The sequence below is a fragment of the Theropithecus gelada genome, chromosome 7a (genome assembly GCF_003255815.1).
Source record: "Theropithecus gelada isolate Dixy chromosome 7a, Tgel_1.0, whole genome shotgun sequence".
NCBI classification, from domain to species: Eukaryota; Metazoa; Chordata; class Mammalia; order Primates; family Cercopithecidae; genus Theropithecus; species Theropithecus gelada.
In genome coordinates this window covers 24,192,997-24,212,344 of record NC_037674.1, presented here as the reverse complement: position 1 = coordinate 24,212,344, position 19,348 = coordinate 24,192,997, and the positions used below count along the sequence as shown (strand labels likewise).

Genomic DNA, 19,348 nt, shown 5'->3' with positions numbered 1-19,348 from the left:
AAATTACTAAATGGTCATTTTTCTGGCAGTTGTGTCTTTAAAAGTGGTATTGGAGGCCAGGCACGGTGGCTCACGCCTGTAATCCCAGCACTTTGGGAGGCCGAGGCAGGCGGATCACGAGGTCAGGAGATTGAGACCATCCTGGCTAATACGGTGAAATCCCGTCTCTACTAAAAAAAAAAAAAAAAAAAAAAACCCAAAAAATTAGCCAGGCGAGGTGGCAGGCGCTTGTAGTCCCAGCTACTCAGGAGGCTGAGGCAGGAGAATGGTGGGAACCCAAGAGGCGGAGCTTGCAATGAGCTGAGATCCGGCCACTGCACTCCAGCCTGGGCGACAGAGAGCGAGACTTCGAGACTCCGTCTCAAAAACGAAACGAAACAAAAATGGTATTGGAAAGCAGCAAAGCCATCTGGAATTACAGAGTTCAGTTTAGAGGACATCTCATTAGTCCCGGGCAGCGTGTAATGTTCTAAATGGCACTGGAGGAGGAAGGAACAGTTTGGATCAAATTTGTGAACTAATAGTACTTGATGACTATTTAGATATTTAGATTGATGAAGAAATAGGAATCAGATGTTCCCGAGGATTTAATGAGATATTGTATGCAATGCAAATGTCTCAATACCTGGCTTATAGCACCTAAGCAATAAATGGTAGCTATTATTACTATTCTGTGTGATATGGAGTGGTGTTGCCACTAAAGAAACAGGGATTCTTATAAATAGAAAAAACAAACAAATAATCTAGTAAAAAATTAGGCAAAGAAAAATGGCTACCATTTATTTCATGCTCACTATGTGCCAGGCATTTTCAGTACTCCGTCTGCATTATCTCATTTTATCCTCACAGCAGCCCTAGGGGGTATGTAAACATATCATTCCTTTTTTTTTTTATAGGAGAAAACACTGGAGGTGAGAAAAATAAGGCAGTTTTCCTAAGTTTACCCGGCCAATAAGTAGATGGACAGATTCCATGTCCTGAGCACACAAAAGAACATGACAAGGCACCAAGAAACATTTGAAAAATAAAAAAGTTTAGCCTCACTAGCAATCAAAGACACACAAGTTATAATTAGACACCATATTTCATCTCCAAATTTCAAACATTGAAAAAAGATAAGATGTGGTTTAGAGTAGTAGTTATTCTTGAACACTGCTGATAAAGAGTTTAAATTCAAACATTTTAAAGAGCAATTTGATGATTTGCATCAAAAGTCTTAAAAATGTAAATGCCTTTGAACCAGTAGTTTTACTTCTGAGGAAATAATTAGGATATGTACAAAGATTAAGCAATAGAGATCATTTTTGTATATTATTTATATCATAAGACAAAATTAATTTAGTATTCATGAGTAGCAAATTAAATGAATTCATAGAATGTACTATGATGCAGCAATTAAAGCTAGTAGTAGAAAAATAAGTAATTATATAGGAAAAATATTCACAATGCTGTTAATGCAAAAAACATATTATGAAGATTGTGTGTAGTATAATCCCAGGTGACTTTTCTGGGTAGATACACATTATAAAAAGATGAGAAAGACATATTCCAAAATGTTCCTAGTGGTTATTGAGATAACCACTGGATAGTGAAATTTTCTGTAATTTTTATTTCTTCTTGGTGCCTTTTTGTTTTCTAAAACTCTTACAGTGAATATTTATTACATTTATAAAAAGAAAAAAATCCTAAACCCTTGAATAAATGTTTTAAAATAGTGAAATCAGAAAGATGATGTTATAAAATTAACTAGCAAGTGTGGTTCATCCAGGATAAAATGGCAGACAAGAGAAGCCCAGAGAGTAGGTCCAGGGCTAGGGTTGGGGCTGGGACTGGGGCTGGCAGGGAGGGGAGGGAGGCAGGCCAGGCCAGCAGGTTCAGAAAAAAACTACAACTTCTTAGCAGAACCCAGAAAGAAGAGGGCTAAGGATGTCAGGGAGTGGGAAAAGTCACAGGAGACAGCGACTTGCCTAAGGAGTATTCAGGGGAGGGGAGGAAATCAAGAAATGAGTATTACCTAACAAAGGGGAAGAGCGTTTCTTCTGAAGGAGACATCTCAGATGGTCACACACTGGAAAGGAGTTAAGGGGCATGAGGGTGGGAAGATGCTATTCCACCCAGCAATTAACAGGCCACTGGTCACTCTGGAAAGCTCAATTTCTGTGGACCTATAAAGGCAGGAGCCAGATTGCAGGTATGAGGAGAGTATGGTTGACATTAAGTGGAGATGAGCAGAGGAGACTGGGCTTCATGCTGACAATCCTGACGCTTCCCACTCTTCCGTTTGCTTGATTCGCTTTTAGCATTAGTGCATTTAAATCAGGGCAGTTTCCACTTTTGCCATCTTGGCTAGGACCTTTTAGTGAACTCTTCGTTTTATCAAAGGCCTTTTCTGTAGAAAAGGTAAGTTCCAGTAAGAATGTTTTGAGTTTACTTAGTGATTAATACACTCTGCTTCTGTAATTGCTGTAAATGAGGAAATCCACATTGTCTTACTCCAAATGTGTGGCAGTCCAGGAATGTTTTAATATTTTCTCTGAATGTAGTCTGTGAAGGGGACTGGACTGCCTGGACTACCTGGATATAGGAAGGCCATGCTTCTGGGTCTCTGAAGAAAGTTTTTTAAAAAAAAAAAAACCCAAAACCAGTAAAACCAACTTAAATTAATCCACTTATTTTTATTTCTGTTTATAGTTATAAAGTATGCGTACGACTGTCCTGGTGGTATTAATTCGCTATCAACTGAATACTGGCTTGCCTCTTTGAGGTTGTTTCTTCTAAAGTATGGAGGATTCCCTGCTTTGATCCCATAGCACCATCTAGTGGTTGACCTGAAAAGCTGAACTTTTGAATTTCTAGTTTTCTAAGCATAAAAAGGAAAAGACAGAAACAAAACCAAAAAACTGTTTATTAAAAACAAATATAGCTAGGCGCGGTGGCTCACGCCTGTAATCCCAGTACTTTGAGAGGCCGAGGCGGGTGGATCACGAGGTTAGGAGATCGAGACCATCCTGGCTAACACGATGAAACCCCGTCTCTACTAAAAATACAAAATATTAGCCGGGCGAGGTGGCGGGCGCCTGTAGTCCCAGCTACTCGGGAGGCTGAGGCAGGAGAATGGCGGGAACCCGGGAGGCGGAGCTTGCAGTGAGGCGAGATCGCGCCACTGCACTCCAGCTTGGGCAACAATGCGAGACTCCGTCTCAAAGACACACACACACACACACACACACACACACACACACACACACACACACAAATATATATATATAAAAAACTAGTAAAGAAGGGTCTGTTATCCTTTAAGAATAGTTGTAAACCTCTTGTTTGTGACTACCTAATCCTCTTGTTTATGACTACCTAATTCGACTACCTAATTCTAAATAAAAAAGACAGACTAATATATATCTCAGGTTCTTTTGAATCTTACTGTAGTACTTGATACCCAGGGCTGGAAGTGTGAGCCCATCCTGCTACAGGTGGGATGAAAAAAACCAGACTTTCATCTGGTTCCCGACATGGAAAGCCAAGCTCAGGCCTTGGTAACAAAGTTGCCACATCACTGAAAAGGCACCCTCTTTTTTGTAACTTGGCTCTTTTTATTTATAGACATATATATATATATGTCTTTCTTGTTTCCTTTTAGCTGAAAATTGGGCAATTCTTGGCCAAGCTTTTGGAATTGGTTCTAATCCTGGGAAATGGGCATATTTATATGTGATTCAAAGCCCACCTCTATCCTGTCCCATGACCAACCTAAAAAAAAACCATTTCCATAGAGCAACATAGCATATCTATGAGTGGCAACAATGGAACCGTGAAAGTACGTGTGCTCCCTGGAGGTGGTGAGACTGGGCAGAACATCAGCATGGGGTCAGTCTGTTTGTCTGCTGTTGCTTCTTGCCTGGAGACAGACAGACACCACTGTTTGTTCCTTTATTTTTGTCCAGTCTTCTCGAGCTGGGTGTGGTGGGGCATGCCTGTAGTCCCAGCTACTTGGGAGGCTGAAGCAGGAGGATCACTTGAGCCCAGGAGTTCAAGTCCAGTCTGAGCAACATAGTGAGACACCTGTCTCTATAACAAATAACGTAATATGGTAGTAATAGGCTAATCCAAAGAAAAGCAGAAAATTATGTTGATAGCATCAGCCTATGAACAGGACCCAAACCTTAAAGCATCAGAATCAGAAAAGTTGAGAGAAGTAAAAGATTCTAGAGGTACGCCAGAAGCGGTAGAGGCTGGTTGATGTGTTTGATTGATTCATTCATTTCTGTGTACCCACATGCCACCCTGTTCCTCAGAGAGTTTGAGCTTCTGTGACAGAGGAAGAATAGGATTTCTGTAAAACAAAAAGGGACTTCAAAGATGACTCAGGGCATTGTCTTGGCAGACAAGAACCTTGCCATAAAGTGACTTGTTCAAGGTCACATAAATAGTGGCATAATTGGAACTTGAACTCAGGTCTGAATCTTTTCATGGAGTTCTTTTGAACATCCTATTCTCTCATCTCCCTCACTGGAAGTACAGTTTAGTTTTTTGTATTTATTTATTTATTCATTTATTTATACTTAAGTATCCTGCTTCTCTCATTGTCTTCCTCATCTTTATCTCTCAACATCTCCTCAATCCTAAGAAAAAATAAAATTGCAAAAATTGTTGTTTCCATTTTGATATGACTTTTTATTTTGACTTTATTTTATTATTATTATTATTATTATTATTATTATTATTTTGAGATGGAGTTTCACTCTTGTCGCCCAGACTGGAGTGCAATGGCGCCATCTCGGCTCACTGCAACCTCTGCCTCCCAGGTTCAAGCGATTTTCCTGTCTCAGCCTCCCAACTAACTGGGATTACAGGCACCTGCCACCATGCCCAGCCGTTTTGTTTTTTGTTTTTTGTATTTTTAGTAGAGGTGGGGTTTCACCATGTTGGCCAGGCTGGTCTTGAACTCCTGACCTCAAGTGATCCACCTGCCTCAGCCTCCCAAAGTGCTGGGATTATAGTCGTGAGCCACCACACCTGGCCTTGACTTCATTTTTGATTGGACTGAGAATTTATGAGATTAAAAACAAAAGGATTACCTTTCCTTTTTTTTTTTTTAAAAAAAAGTATTTATTTGGTTAGGTTGCTAGCATATTAGTGTTAGGAGATATTTTATCATTTAAGCCATATTTGATATTATGGAAGCTCTCTCTCTTTCTTTCTTCCTTTCTTTCTTTTTTAGAGACAGGGTCTTGCAATGTTGCCTAGACTGGGGTGCAGTGGCTGTTTACAGGTGTGATCCACAGTACACTAGAGCCTGTAACCCCTGGGCTCAAGTGAACCTCTCTCCTCTCTCCTTTAAGCCTCCCAAGTATCTGGGACTAGTGAATTACCTTTTCTTATAATGTAACACAGCTTCTTTTGGCTCAACTGGAGGATACATCTATCTCCAAGGGTACTTTTTAGGTCTCGGGATATGAGGCCTGACTAGCAAAAAGGACACTATTTCCACAAATGACCAAAGAAATAATTTATATCACCTAGTGGCTATAAGAACATGTCCCACTGCAGGGACCCACTGCAGTTCTCACTTCAAATAACTCAAAGACAATTTCATACAGTGGAACTACTCATATGATTCAGAGAAATCAGTATTTATTCATTCAACAACTATATTTAGAGCACTTTCTATCTGTTGGTCACTATGTAAAGCTACTGTGGAGAAAAATATAGGAACAATATAAAATGGCAGTCTAAAGATAGACCAAATATTTTCCTTTGGTGGGAAAGATACAAATTTATAGATATTCTTAACTGGGTTTCAAAACTGGAATTAGCTCCTAAGTCTATTTCAGGATCCAATTTGTACTTTAAAGGGGCAACTTTATAAGAATGAAGATTTGACACCTTAGCCTTGTTTGATTTAGTAATACCACCACACCACCATCACACACACACACACACACACACACACACACACCCCTACCTTTCCAAAGTGTTCAGACAAAATTTTTAAGTAGAAGTCAAATTAGTTTTGGAATGAGAATATCTGAGATTCCTTGAGATGATTATTAACATAAGGCTAAGAAACACTGTTACAGGTTCTGTTATAACTTACTGTTATCAACTCTACAAATTCTATTAGATGTGAATGAATTGCCTTTTACTTCAAATAAATATGAATTTTTTCCAAGACAATGCAAAGCATAAAATCATGCTTCCAAGTTAGCATAGTTAAATCAGTCTGTAAAGACAGCTGTCTCTCCTCTCCTCAGATATCCCTTTTAGTAATGTGTTCCAGGTTTGTTTTCAAAATGCTGAGACCCAAGATACTTTCCCTGGTATTTGATTCTCCATGCACTCCTTTAAGCCCATTGCCTCTCCCCTGCTTTCCTATTCTCAGCGAATAGCTGACAATTTTTACAACACTCTTGTGTATATTAAACTGTTATTGGACTTTTCCTCATCTCTCAATTCTTCGGGTTATCCCAGTGTTCCTTTGTAAAACTTCATCGTGAGACATGTTGCCTCTGTCTTTGAACCATCCTTAGAACTCTTTCTAGGTCATCGTTAGGAAACTTCAATCATTATATCTTCATATTGCAAGGCCATATTCTCACCAAGGCAGGAATGATGTTACATATGGTAGAGAGTTTAATTTACAGTACCTAACCACAAGCTCCTCTTTTCAGTGGCAGCAGCAGATTTGCTTACCCATTTATGATAGTCGGAGGCCTGCCAGCGCCCCAACTTGTTTATTTTTGTGTGAAAACTAGCACGTTCCCGGTGACTGTGTTTCAGAAAAAGTATCTAATATAAACTCTTTTATCTTCTGGTAATGACACCTTCACCCAATGCTGATTTTGATGCTTATTGAAGATAGTTCTTTAGTGGAATTTCAAAGACGGGGATTTTTCAGTGCTTTGTAGTAGCAATGACAGGGAAAAGGGGTGACAGCAGGGGAGGAGGTTGGTATTCCAAAGCCCCTATCTTTACCAACAGCTCATTCCCCACTTTTGGAAGCGATTTGGAAAGTCATATTTTTTCAATCTTCCAAAACATACCATGCAAAGAGGACAAAGATGAAACCTCAAACTTCGCCCTCTGTGTAGATTACTGCCCTAAGCATCATTTACATTGAATTCAAGAGCTAGCAGTTAAACATTAGTCACATTATTAGTCAAATCAGTGTACTTTTGTGAAAATGTGGCCCCCAAATCCCTGCCTTGAGCCCCCAATTTGTAAGTGTTGGATATATTTTGATGTAAAATGTGAATGTTTCTTCTCTTTGATTCATGTGAAATGTGAAGTATTCTTTATACTGTTTCATGGCTGCAGAGAACTTGTAGTCCTGCTCCTTTTTATTCAATTATCAGTTAATGGTTTTGAAGTATTTTGATTTTATGTAATCTTCTCTTTCTAAAAATTTATTATAATATTGTTTTTTGTATGTCCTCTTGCAGCCTGTCACATATTGGAATGCCACAGTGGAATGGCCCAAGACGTCATAAATACCATAGGGCAGGCTTTTGAACTCCGGTTTAAACAGTACTTGAAAAATCCTTCTTTAGATACGTCTTGTGAAAGGTCAGCCAAGAGTTTTATAATAATTTGACTATATATATATATATATATATGTGTGCAGTTTTCTGTATATATTTATTTGTGTGTGTATATAACATTCATGTGGCATTTTAAAATGAGCTAATAAAATTAGTAATTTTTTTCTTACAAATAGACACAGTCTCAGTACAAAATAATATTTTCCTTCCATTCATATTTATCCAGTTATATCCTCTTGCTTTGTAACAAGATCAAAAGAGTAGATCCCTTTTCACTAAAAGTAAGAAGAGATTATCTCTGTTATTCTGGCACTATAAAGAGCTTTGAATTAATTAATTGAAATCAAAATAATAAACATCAATAAACTTCTTAGATTTGATTCAACCCCAGATCCTTTGCATATCAGTTAAAAAAAAAAACAAAACAGCAAGAACAAAGAACCAAATAAGAATTAAATGTCTCTTGTAGGAATTCCTGTCAGTTGGTTTGCAACGTAAATAGATAGGCTCCAGCTAAACTGTGGTTGGAGTGGAACATGATGGGACCCAAGAATTTGGTTGTTCTAAGGCACAGAAAGTCTGCGATGAAAGCTGAATCCTTTCAGGCCTGTCAGACTCCACCAAGTGTGGAATGCAGTGATGCCTCTGGCTCACACAATTCATGCTGGAGAAATAAAACTCTTGGTACTTTAAAATGCATTTTCCTCTGGTTTGTCACTTTGTGTATCAACAAATACTCAGTTTGGAGATCTCCTTTTATGATGTAGTCTAGGGTAGCAAAGGAGAGGGGGTTACCAGGAGGCTTTGATGCTGAATTTTTCCCAGGATAACACTTCTCTCTTAGTGCTGTCATTTTATTGGCATGTAATGAACCCAACAAAACTGTGTGAGTTGTCAGTTGAATCAGTTCAATCCAAATAGACTTGATTTATTTATTTATTTTTTTTGTAAGAAACTATCCCTGATTCCAATTTGGAAGAAAAGTCTGTTTGTTTGTTTGTTTGTCTTGCCCTGTTTCAATTTTTAAAACAATTCCATGTTTATATAAATCTACCCACTTACCACATATGGTTCTAATATTTCTTTATTAATCCCATATACCCCTCCAGTTCTGTGCAGACAAGATAGCTGGCCATAGCTCTCTTATTTTTTTTTTCATCTTGGATTAATAAACTGGGACGGGCCCTGTACCCAAAGAACAATATTTAAATTTTATGTGGGCAAAACATTTCCAAAATGGAACAATCAAAGTGTGCTGGAGATACTCAAGAATACTTTATATTTTTATAATCTTATGACAAAAATGTCTTACATTTAGGGAGTTCATATATTGTTATTATCATTGTTTTTATCACTGGAGGAGACACAGAAGCATCCCTTTGGCACTTTCTATTGGCTTACCCCATTTTGTCTACAGAAAGCTAAACAACTCAGCCATCTGACTGCTTCCATCCAGATGTTTAACATCACTGAAGCACGGCTATAAACTGAAAACATGAATGCAAAGTTTTTCAGGATGATTTGCTTGGTTCTGATCCCCTTGCATCCCTTACAGTATTTGAATTTTCGCTCAGCCTTTTGAGGATTCTTTTTTCCTTCCCAGTGAGGAGGTGCGTATTGATAGCCATGCCGAGGAGAGCGAAGATCATGAATATTACAATGAAATTCCAGGGAAGCAGCCACCAGCCGGTGGTGTTTCCGATATGCGGATCAAAGTTCAAGCCACGGAACAAATGGCTTACTGCCCCATACGGTGTGAAAAGTTGTGCTATTTGGTATGTAATGTTTTATTGTTACTGGACCCAGCAGTGCAATTCTGCCCTGATCACTAGAGCCTTTACTTTGAGGATTTCCAAATGCTAGTTTAGAGAAAGTCCTGTCTTCCTCAAATACAGAGCTGGAGAGTGAATAACTGCCAGAGGCTGCACTAGATCATTTTTACTCCTAATCCCCCAATTGTAGCCTCAGCAGATGATCTCATATCTCGCTTCACTGGAAGACTGAGGCGATCCAACATGTTATCCTCAGCTTCACCCCTCCACAGCTCTAAGTCTGCCCATGTTCTCCTTGCTTCTCTTCCTTAGCAACTATCTCCAAAGCTAATCTTTTCCCTGTGCTTCTCATCCAATCCTCTCCTGCCAACTCTGTGTCCTAGTTCTGTCCAGTAACCTCTGTCTCAGTCTTCGCTCTTTCTCTATTGGTTCCTTCTGCCTGCAAAAACTTGGACTCCCTCAACCCAACCTAATAATGTTCCACCTCCTTGTCATCTTCCTTTCACCCACAAACTTCTAGAAAGCATCGTCCCTGTCTTTGTGTTAACATGTGTACTATACTGGAAGAGCTGAGCTCGGCTTGACAACTTGATGGAAGTTACTTTTCCAATGGTCACCAGTGGTTTAATTGCTAAATCTATTCTTCAGTATTCTGCGTCTGTTTTATAATGTTTGATGCCTCTTCTTTGTTGTTGTTTTTATTTTTATAATTTCAACTTTTATTTTATTTTATTTCAGTTTTAGTTTTTTTTATTTCCACCTTTTATTTTAGGCTCAAGGGGTCCATGTGCAGGTTTGGTAACAAGGGTAAATTGTTTGTCATGGGGGTTTGGCATACAGATAATTTTGTCACCCAGCATAATACCTGGTAGGTAGTTTTTAAATCCTCACCCTTCTCCCATCCTTCACCTTCACATAGGCCCCCGTGTGTCTATTGTTCCCGTCTTTGCGTCCATGGGTACTAAATTCAATCTTTATTTTAGATTCAGGGAGTATGTGTGCACATTTGTTACATCAGTATATCGCACGATGCTGAGGTTTGAGATACAAATGATCCCATCACCCAGGTAGTGAACATAGTAACATAGCTTTTCAGCCTTTGCCCCCCTCTTTCCCTCCCCCTTTTAGTGGTCCCCAGTGTCAATTGTTGCCATCTTTATGTCCATTAGTACCCAATATTTAGCTCCTACTTATAAGTGAGAACATGTGGTATTTGGTTTTCTGTTTCTGTGTCAATTCACCTAGGATAATGGCCTCCAGCAGCATCCATGTTGTTTCAGAGGACATGACTTTATTCTTTTTTTGTGGCTGGCTGCATAGTATTCCATGGTGTATATGTACCATATTTTCTTTATCCAATCCACCATTGATGGGCACCTAGATTGATTCCATGTCTTTGCTATTGTGAATAGTGCTGCGATGAACGTACGCATGCATATGTCTTTTTGATAGAACAATTTATTTTCCTTTGGGTGTATACCCAGTAGTTAGGATTGCTAGGTCAAATGGCAGTGCTGTTTTAAGTTCTTTGAGAACTCTCCAAACTGCTTTTCACAGTGACTGGACTAGTTTACATTCCTACCAACAGTGTATGAGCATTCCCCTTTCTCTGCAGCCTCGCCAGCATCTGTATTTTTGACTTTTTAATGATAGCCATTCTGACTGGTGTGAGATGGTATCTCATTGTGGTTTTGATTTGCACTTTTCTGATGATTAGTGATGTTGAGCATCTTTTCCTATGTTTGTTGGCTGCTTGTATGTATTCTCTTGAGAAATGACTGTTCATGAAATTTGCCCACTTTTTAGTGGGGTTGTTTTATGCTTGTTGAATTAAGTTTCTTATAGATTCTACATATTAGACCTATTTGGATGCACAGTGTTTGTGAATATTTTCTCCTATTCTGTAGATTGTCTGTTTACTCTGTTGATAGTTTCTTTTGCTGTGCTTAGAAGCTCTTTAGTTAGGTCCCACTTGTCCATTTTTATTTTTGTTGCAATTGTTTTTGAGGATGTAGTCACAAATTCTTTCTGAAGGCTGATGTCCAGAATAGATTTCCTAAGTTTACTTCTAGGATTCTTACAATTTGAGGTCTTAGGTTTATATATTTAATACATCTTGTATATGGTGAAAAGTAAGGGCCCAGTTTCGTTCTTTTGCGTATGGCTAGCCAGCTATCCCAGCACCACTTATTGAATAGGGAGTATTTTCCCCATTGCTTATTTTTGTCAAAGATCAAATGCCTGCAGGTGTGCACCTTTATTTCTGGGTTCTCTATTCTGTTCCATTAGTCTACGTGTGTGGTTTTGTGCCAGTACCATGCTGTTTTGGTTACTGTAGGCTTATAGTGTAGTTTGAAGTCAGATAATGTGATGCCTCTGGCTTTGTTCTTTTTGCTCAGGATTGCTTTGGCTATTTGAGCTCATTTTTTGGTTCCATATGAACCATCATTTTCTGGGGAAAATGATGTTGGTGTTTTATTGGAATAGCACTGGATCTGTAGATGGCTTTGGCTAGTATGGCCATTTTTATTATATTGATTCTTCCAATCCATAAGCATGGAATGCTTTTTCATTTGTGTCATCTGTGATTTCTTTCAGCAGTGTTTTCTTTTTCTCCTTGTAGAGACTTTTAACCTCCTTAGTTAGATGTATTCCTAGGTATTTTATTTTATTATATTTTGGTGGCTATTGTAAGTCAAATTGTGCTCTTCATTTGGCTCTCAGTTTGAATGTTATTGGTGTATAGAAATGCTACTGATTTTTGTACATTGCTTTTGTGTCCCAAAACTTTATTGAAGTTTATCAGTTCTGGGAGCCTTTTGGCAGAGTCTAGTGTTTTCTAGGTATAGAATCATATAGTCAGTGAAGAAAAATAGACTTATTCTTTTCCTATTTGTATGTTTTTTTATCTCTTTCTCTTGCCTGATTGCTATGTCTAAGACTTCCACCTCTTAATTTTTTTATATTTTATTTTTATTTTATTTATTTATTTATTTATTTTTTGAGATAGAGTCTCACTCTGTCACCCAGGCTGGAGTGCAGTGGCGTGATCTCGGCTCACTGCAACCTCTGCCTCCCGGGTTCAAGTGATTCTCCTGCCTCAGCCTCCCAAGGAGCTGGGATTATAGATGCATGCCACCATGCCCAGCTAATGTTTGTATTTTTAGTAGAGACAGGGTTTCGCCATGTTGGCCAGGCTGGTCTCAAACTCCTGACCTCAGGTAATCTGCCTGCCTCGGCCTCCCAAAATTGCTGAGATTACAAGTGTGAGCCACCACATCTGGCCCCACCTCTTATTTTTTGAGACCTCTTCTGTAAGCTTCCAAAACATTTCCACCTTATCATTCTCTTTCTGCATCTCTAGTCGCTGCTGTCCTTTCATTTTTTCACATTTTATTATGAGTATTTTTAAACGTATAGACTATTTGAAAGAATTATGCAGTGAACACTCACAAACTCACCATCTCAGTTCTACAATTAACATTTTATTATATTTGCTTTATTACATATATAGCTGATTATCATCCATTGATCCATCTTATTTTTGATATGTTTCAAAGTAAGTCGTACCTTTTTACGTTATCATTTATTTCATCTCCTCCAGTAAAAACACAAGCCCTGCCATACCACCACATTAGCACTCTCCCAGGCTCTACCCTGCTTCTGGCAGGCCACCTGTGTACACACTTCCTCTAACTTCTCTGTCTTTGGCTCTTATGTATCTCTGTAGCTGTAATGCCGCACTGCACTACATTGCTTACTTATATCAAGGTTGAACTCAGCATTTTCTCCCTGACTCCAAACTTGATTCCTCTACTGATTTACTCGTGTTTATTAATGGCACTGACAATCTTTCATTAATCTACAATCTTCTGTTGTTCTCACACTTTGGGCCCCATATCAGTTCAGTCTTCAAGACCTAGTATTCTACCATGAAAATATGTTTTGAGTCTATCCAAACTTTTCCACTTCTACTGCCTCTTTCTAAGTACTGGTCCTCACTTGCCTAGATGATTCTGAAAGACCCTTTCCTGACTCCAATCTCATTCCCTCAAACCCTCCTGCACAGTGCTGCCAAACTAATCTTTCCAAAGACATTGCCCATCTCAAAGGCATCAAGCGGATCCCTCCCTCCAGTATATTGCTGATGAGATTGTATGTACAGGGATGATCGAAGCTCTCTGGATGAGATTTTCAAGGGTGAGACGTGAGCCTGGCACAAACCTGAGTAGAGTAGAGATCCAGTCTACCAATTCAAAGTTAGATAGAGGTTGGCTACATGGCCAATGTTTATCGCAATGTCCTGAAAATCACTTTCTGGCTGAGACTTGGATTGAGTTCTGGAATGCGACTTCTCAAGCAGAAGCAGTAACCCTCAGGACACAGGACACTGGTAGCCTTTAGAATCCCGCAGCCCAATCAGAACCAACTCTGCAGCTCCAAGGTGATGAACCATGAAAAGTGTACACTGTTCACCCAAAATATCAGTTTACTTTTCTTACTTGTCAAACATTTCCTGTGTCAGAAAGTGAAGTCTGCTATATTCTTCTGGGAGTATTATTAATTTTTTCTTTTAAGTTTATGAATGTGTACTATGTTTGTAAATGTTTCATAATTTGTTGTTCATGCAGCCTGGAAACTCCAAGTGCAGCAGTGTATATGAGAACTGTTTAGAACAAAGCAGGGCAATAGGTATGTACAATGCCCTTCTCCATCTGCCACCCTCCTTATTCCTTGTAAGTCCTATGGACACGTGTGGCCCTTGCTCTTAAATACTTCATTGAAAAGTCAGGTATCTACCACTAAACACACAATCCTTTGGCTGTAGGCTTCTCAGAGAAGCCCAGAATGTTGCATATGTGTCACTAGGGAGGTTCATGGTTCTCCCTTGCTCTTGTGCAATCTGCCATGCTGATGGTTTTGCTTTATGGAGTCTTTTACTGCCTTGACATCATGAAAGCTCTCTCTCTGGAAAGGTGCTTTCTCTGCTCGAAACCCAAGGGAGTTCTACTTCAAAGATCAGGAGTAAGCTAATGTGAAAATTGATGCCTGTCAGATCCTTTAGGATTAAGATAAAACCTTTATTCTGGCATGGTACAGGGAACGAAAGGATGTCTGAAATGTGAGAGTCTCAATTAGGAGCTTGTCCACCCCATATTTGCCAGAGTATTAAATGTTTTATTACTGCATGTGATCATTGATGTTGGACAAAACATTTCCACAGCATCAACTATCAGATTGGAAATATATTTTAATTAAAACAAATTATACTGTGAGTTAGTCATTTTAATTCCTATTAGTTGTTGATCATATTTATTTCTTCAGGAAGGAAAGTTTTACAGTTTTAGAGGGAGAGATGACTGAACTGTGTAAATAATGCAGTGGAGAATAGAGATGGATAACCATATTTAAGAACTCAAACTAAATTAGCAGTAACTTGCCATCTACAAGACAGTCACTTCCAAGGATACTTTTTTATTTCTTATGGAATTACACCAATGTAATATATTAATTTTATTATTTTTATATCATGAAGGATATATGAAGATTTATTCTTTCTGGTATAGGTATGATTACCACCTTCCTCTATCTTGTAAACAGAGTAGTGAACTAAGGCAGCATTTTATTTTATTTTATTTTATTTTATTTTATTTTATCTTTATTTATTTATTTTTTTGAGACAGAGTCTCACTCTGTGGCTCAGGCTGGAGTGCAATGGCGCAATCTCAGCTCACTGCAACCTCAGCCTCCCGGGTTCAAGCAATTCTTCTGCCTCGGCCTCCTGAGTAGCTGAGATTACAAGCACCCGCCACCATGCCCAGCTAATTTTTGTATTTTTAGTAGAAATGGGGTTTCGCCATGTTGGTCAGCCTGGTTTCAAACTCCTGACCTCAAGTGATCCGCCTCCTTTGGCCTCCCAAAGTGCTGGGATCACAGGCGTGAGCCACCATGCCAGGGCTAAGGCAGTATTTTAAGTTCTGTAAAAGCATGCCTTCTTATGATAGAAATTAAAATTCCATGCCATTCTTTAAAGTTATTTAAAATTCCAAACCAATCTTTAATAACATTACTAAACAAATTAAATTAATGGTAAGTATGAATCTCTTAAAAGTTACGCTCTCTGGCAGCCATACTTCCTTCCTCTCTCCTTTCCCTCATCCTGGAGGTTCTTAACCCAAGGATTTAATAGTCAGGAATGTATCACGCATGCCTTGTGGTATTGCAACCATGTTCTCCCCTGTACTGAAGCTCACTTGGAAATACCTCCATGTCCTATTTTATCTCATGCATATATTCTTAATTTATTCAACTCTTTATTTAATGACTACTTATTGAGGACTTCCCATGGATCAGGCACTGTGCTAGGTGCTAGAGCTAGAGACACAACTGGCACTCTTGTAGTTTGCAGTTTAGCCAGGAAGACACACCTTAAACAAATGCCTACAAGTATGATGAGTGCTTCAAAGCCCAAGATGCTATGGGAAGAAATAATGGGAAAACCTAACTTAATCTGGGGGGCTGTAGAGGCTCTCTCTAAGGAAGTGACAATCAAACCAAGGCCTGAAGGATGAGTGGGAATTATCCAGGCACAGAGAGGGAGGTAGGAAGCAAGTAGGAAAGGGACATAGGGAGAGAGGAAGAGAGAGCAGGGGAAAGAGAGAGAGAGAGAGAGAAAAAAAGTAAATGGACACCAGAACTAAGCATGCCAAGACCAGTTCCCAGATCACTGGGACAGAGAGAGAGCTCAGGAGTAAAGAGAGAAGGATGAGTGTCGAACCTACAGCAGTGTCCTAAGGATCTTCATAATGTTCAGTCCTGCCCAAACACCTCCCTTCGCAGCTTGTTTCCCTCCTCTCCATTAAATAGTCAGCATAGCCACATCCGTCCTGTCCTCAATAACCCAGCTTCTGAAGGGAACTCACGAATGAAAGTCTAGAAATGGACATTTCTAGAATTATGTTGAATGGGCTAAATCACAATACTACCACAAGAAAAAGGGGACATGGCTTCCCTTCTTTTTTCCCCCAAGAGTTCTCAACTTGATTAATTAAAAAAAATTATTAAAACACCCATCTCCAAAAACATAAATTTATGAAGGAATTAATGGATATGAAAGTATTTCCACGTTTATTCAAGATTTTTCTTTTTGTAAGTGTAGTCTTGCCATATAATTTAATTTATTGTTTCAGATTGTCTTAGTTTTTTTTCTTCTTTATACCAACAAACAATATAACCCCTTATTCTTATTTGCATATATATTTCCCTAAGCCACTATGAGAAGATCCAAACACATTAACAAACTTTAATAAAAGTTTGTTTGGAGCCTGGGATATATTTTTATAGAATTAATCCTAGCCATGATGGTTGACTCTTAGACAAGTGTACTATATTCTACTATTCTGGTTTGCCTATATTGAAGCTTAAATGTATATTTTGTAGTGACAGATAAAACAATAGAAAGTTCTATTGCATACTACTTTTCTTAATGGTGGCTCTAAGATAATGATTGTAACTGGGAACTTCAGAATCTTGAGGAGGTGAGATGGTGTTTGCAGTTAAGAGAAGTCCCTCACCTAGATACTTTGCTCCCCCGTAAATCACTGAATTACAACATCGTTTCCATAAAAAAGCCATTTCTGAGTTCCAGTGAGGAACCAGAATGCTCAGAGGCTATCTCTCCAAACCTTAACTAGTAAAACCATGGTGGGATAGAAGGACTCAACCCATGTCCCAGTGGCCATGACGTGTAAGGTCTCCCTCCTACTATGGCAGGAGGGATTTTCCTACTACAGTGTCATTTTATCCCTAGGCACCTATAAATCAGGTAATCCTACCTTGAGACCTGTCTGTGATTACTTGGGCATGTTTTTTTGTTTGTTTGTTTTTTGTTTTCTTTTTAGACGGAATTCCCCTGTTGTCGCCCGGGCTGGAGTGCAATGGCTCCATCTCGGCTCACTGCAACCTCTGCCTCCCGGGTCCAAGCGATCTCGTGCCTCAGCCTCCTGAGTAGCTGGGATTACAGGCATGCGCCACCATGCCCGGCTAATTTTGTGTTTTTAGTAGAGATGGGGTGTCTCCATGTTGGTCAGGTTGGTCTCGAACTCCCAACCTCAGGTGATCCGCCCGCCTTGGCCTCCCAAAGTGCTGGGATTACAGGCGTGACCCACTGCACTTGGCCTACTTGGGCATGTGTTTTTAAAGTAATCCGAAATTCTTTACCAATGAGTAATTTAAGAACAGTTGCCAGAATAGCAAATATGTAGTTTTTGTGGCTTTTCCCAGAGATTCATATATAGGCATTTGAGAGATACCTATAGAAAAATTTTCAGTAACCTCCCAAGAGATTCATTTATTCAAATATTGACTTCAAACGTGAATTCCAGTGTATTATAAATACTGCAGTAGCCTCTGGTTGTTGAAAGAGTTAATTCTGTGTATCACTAGACATAGAAAAGATCCTTATCCTTCATACTTGTGGAAAAAATCCCTCATGGAAAACAATAATTAGCAAAATAGAATAATGTTTCCCTGACCTTCCAGTTAAAATTGAAATGTTGATATTTTTAATCAAAAAGACATTAAGTTCCCACAAACCCTAAGGGCTTACACTTTAAAATGTTGTTACTTACAGTGTATACACTTTGTATGTATTTATTTTCCTCTACAAATCTTCTCTTAGGAAAGTTGGCTAGGGTCTTGGAGTAACACTTGGCACAAAGAACTTTTGGAAAGCATACTAGCTGGCACGTGTGTCTAAGCCCTCGTGAACCATACACTTCAGCCTAGAATGATTTTAAATTTGGGTCTGGGGTGGGCTTTTTTTTTTTTTAAATTTAAGGCAACATTACCAACTTAAATATGATGGCACATATGAAAAAGAAACGGATGGCAGTTTCTTTCTTTTTTTTTCAGTACGCTATTGTGCACTTACAGGTGGCAGTTTTCAAGAGAGGCTGGACATAAACACTGATGCTTTTGGTGTCATCCTACGGGATGGTACAATTGATGTGGTTAGCTCAGGCTAACGCTTTGTGAGGGGCAGATGCGTTATCACCCTGTGCTATGGGTTGATCCAGAGTCTTCAAAACGTGGTGGGGTTAAATATGCCAACAAAGGAAGATTGGATAGACATGCAGTCATTTGTCCAGTTAGCTGATAAACATTTTTCTTTTGAGCACGTGCTTCATCCCAAGCACTGAAGGTGCAGAAGATACACAGACTAGATGGGTTCTAGTCTTTCCTCAAGGACACGAGGAATTTGCAGTCTCAAGGGGAAGACAGAAGTAAACAGATTCTTGCAGTATATCATGAAGTGGCACCATTCCCGACCTTGGGGAGGGAAGGATTCAGGGGAAGGCTTCCTGAAAAAGATGGTTTCAGAGCAGAATCTTAAAGGATAAATAAGAATTAGGTAAAGAAAAGGAGGGGGAGGATATTGCAGTAAGAGATAAGCATCATGTATGGAGGCCCAGCATCAATGACTAAATAATAACTGAGCATCCGTGGGAACTATTTATCGAATACCTGCTATAAGGCAGGCACTATGCTCAGTGTCTCACCAACATTATTTCACTTAGTCCTCACAACAGTATTTTAAGCCAGGCACCCACACTTTACAGATATGAAAACTGAGTCTTAGGTTAATTAACTCATCCCAGACCACTCAGATAGTAAGAGATACCACAGGGATTTGAACTCAGGTCCATATGAAATTTAAAAGCTGACCTCTAGCCAGGCCCGGTAGCTCACACCTGTAATTGCAGTGACTCTGGAGGCTGAGGTGGGAGGATCACTTTAACCTAGGAGTTCGAGGCTGCAGTAAGCTGTGATTGCACCAATACACTGAAGCCTGGGTGACAGGGTGAGATGTTAACTTAAAAAAAAAAACAAAACTGACTTAGCCACTTTCAAGCACTTTAGATTTTATTTCACTTTCAGTAAATTTTTATGAACAGGCATTCCTACATAAATGGTTATTTAATAATGTATAAGTTGTATACACATGTGCTAATATATTAATATGCATATATC

The 19,348-nt window shown here is 39.1% G+C and overlaps 1 protein-coding gene across 1 annotated transcript in view; it reads left to right on the top strand.

Moving 5' to 3' along the window:
* SHC4 (SHC adaptor protein 4) overlaps positions 1-19,348 on the top strand; it is a 141,335-nt gene that overhangs the window by 99,548 nt on the left and 22,439 nt on the right. The window contains exons 7-9 of the mRNA XM_025389582.1: positions 7,446-7,569; positions 9,148-9,319; positions 13,948-14,008. Coding sequence (XP_025245367.1) covers positions 7,446-7,569; positions 9,148-9,319; positions 13,948-14,008 — 357 coding nt within the window. The remainder of the gene's footprint in view (positions 1-7,445; positions 7,570-9,147; positions 9,320-13,947; positions 14,009-19,348) is intronic.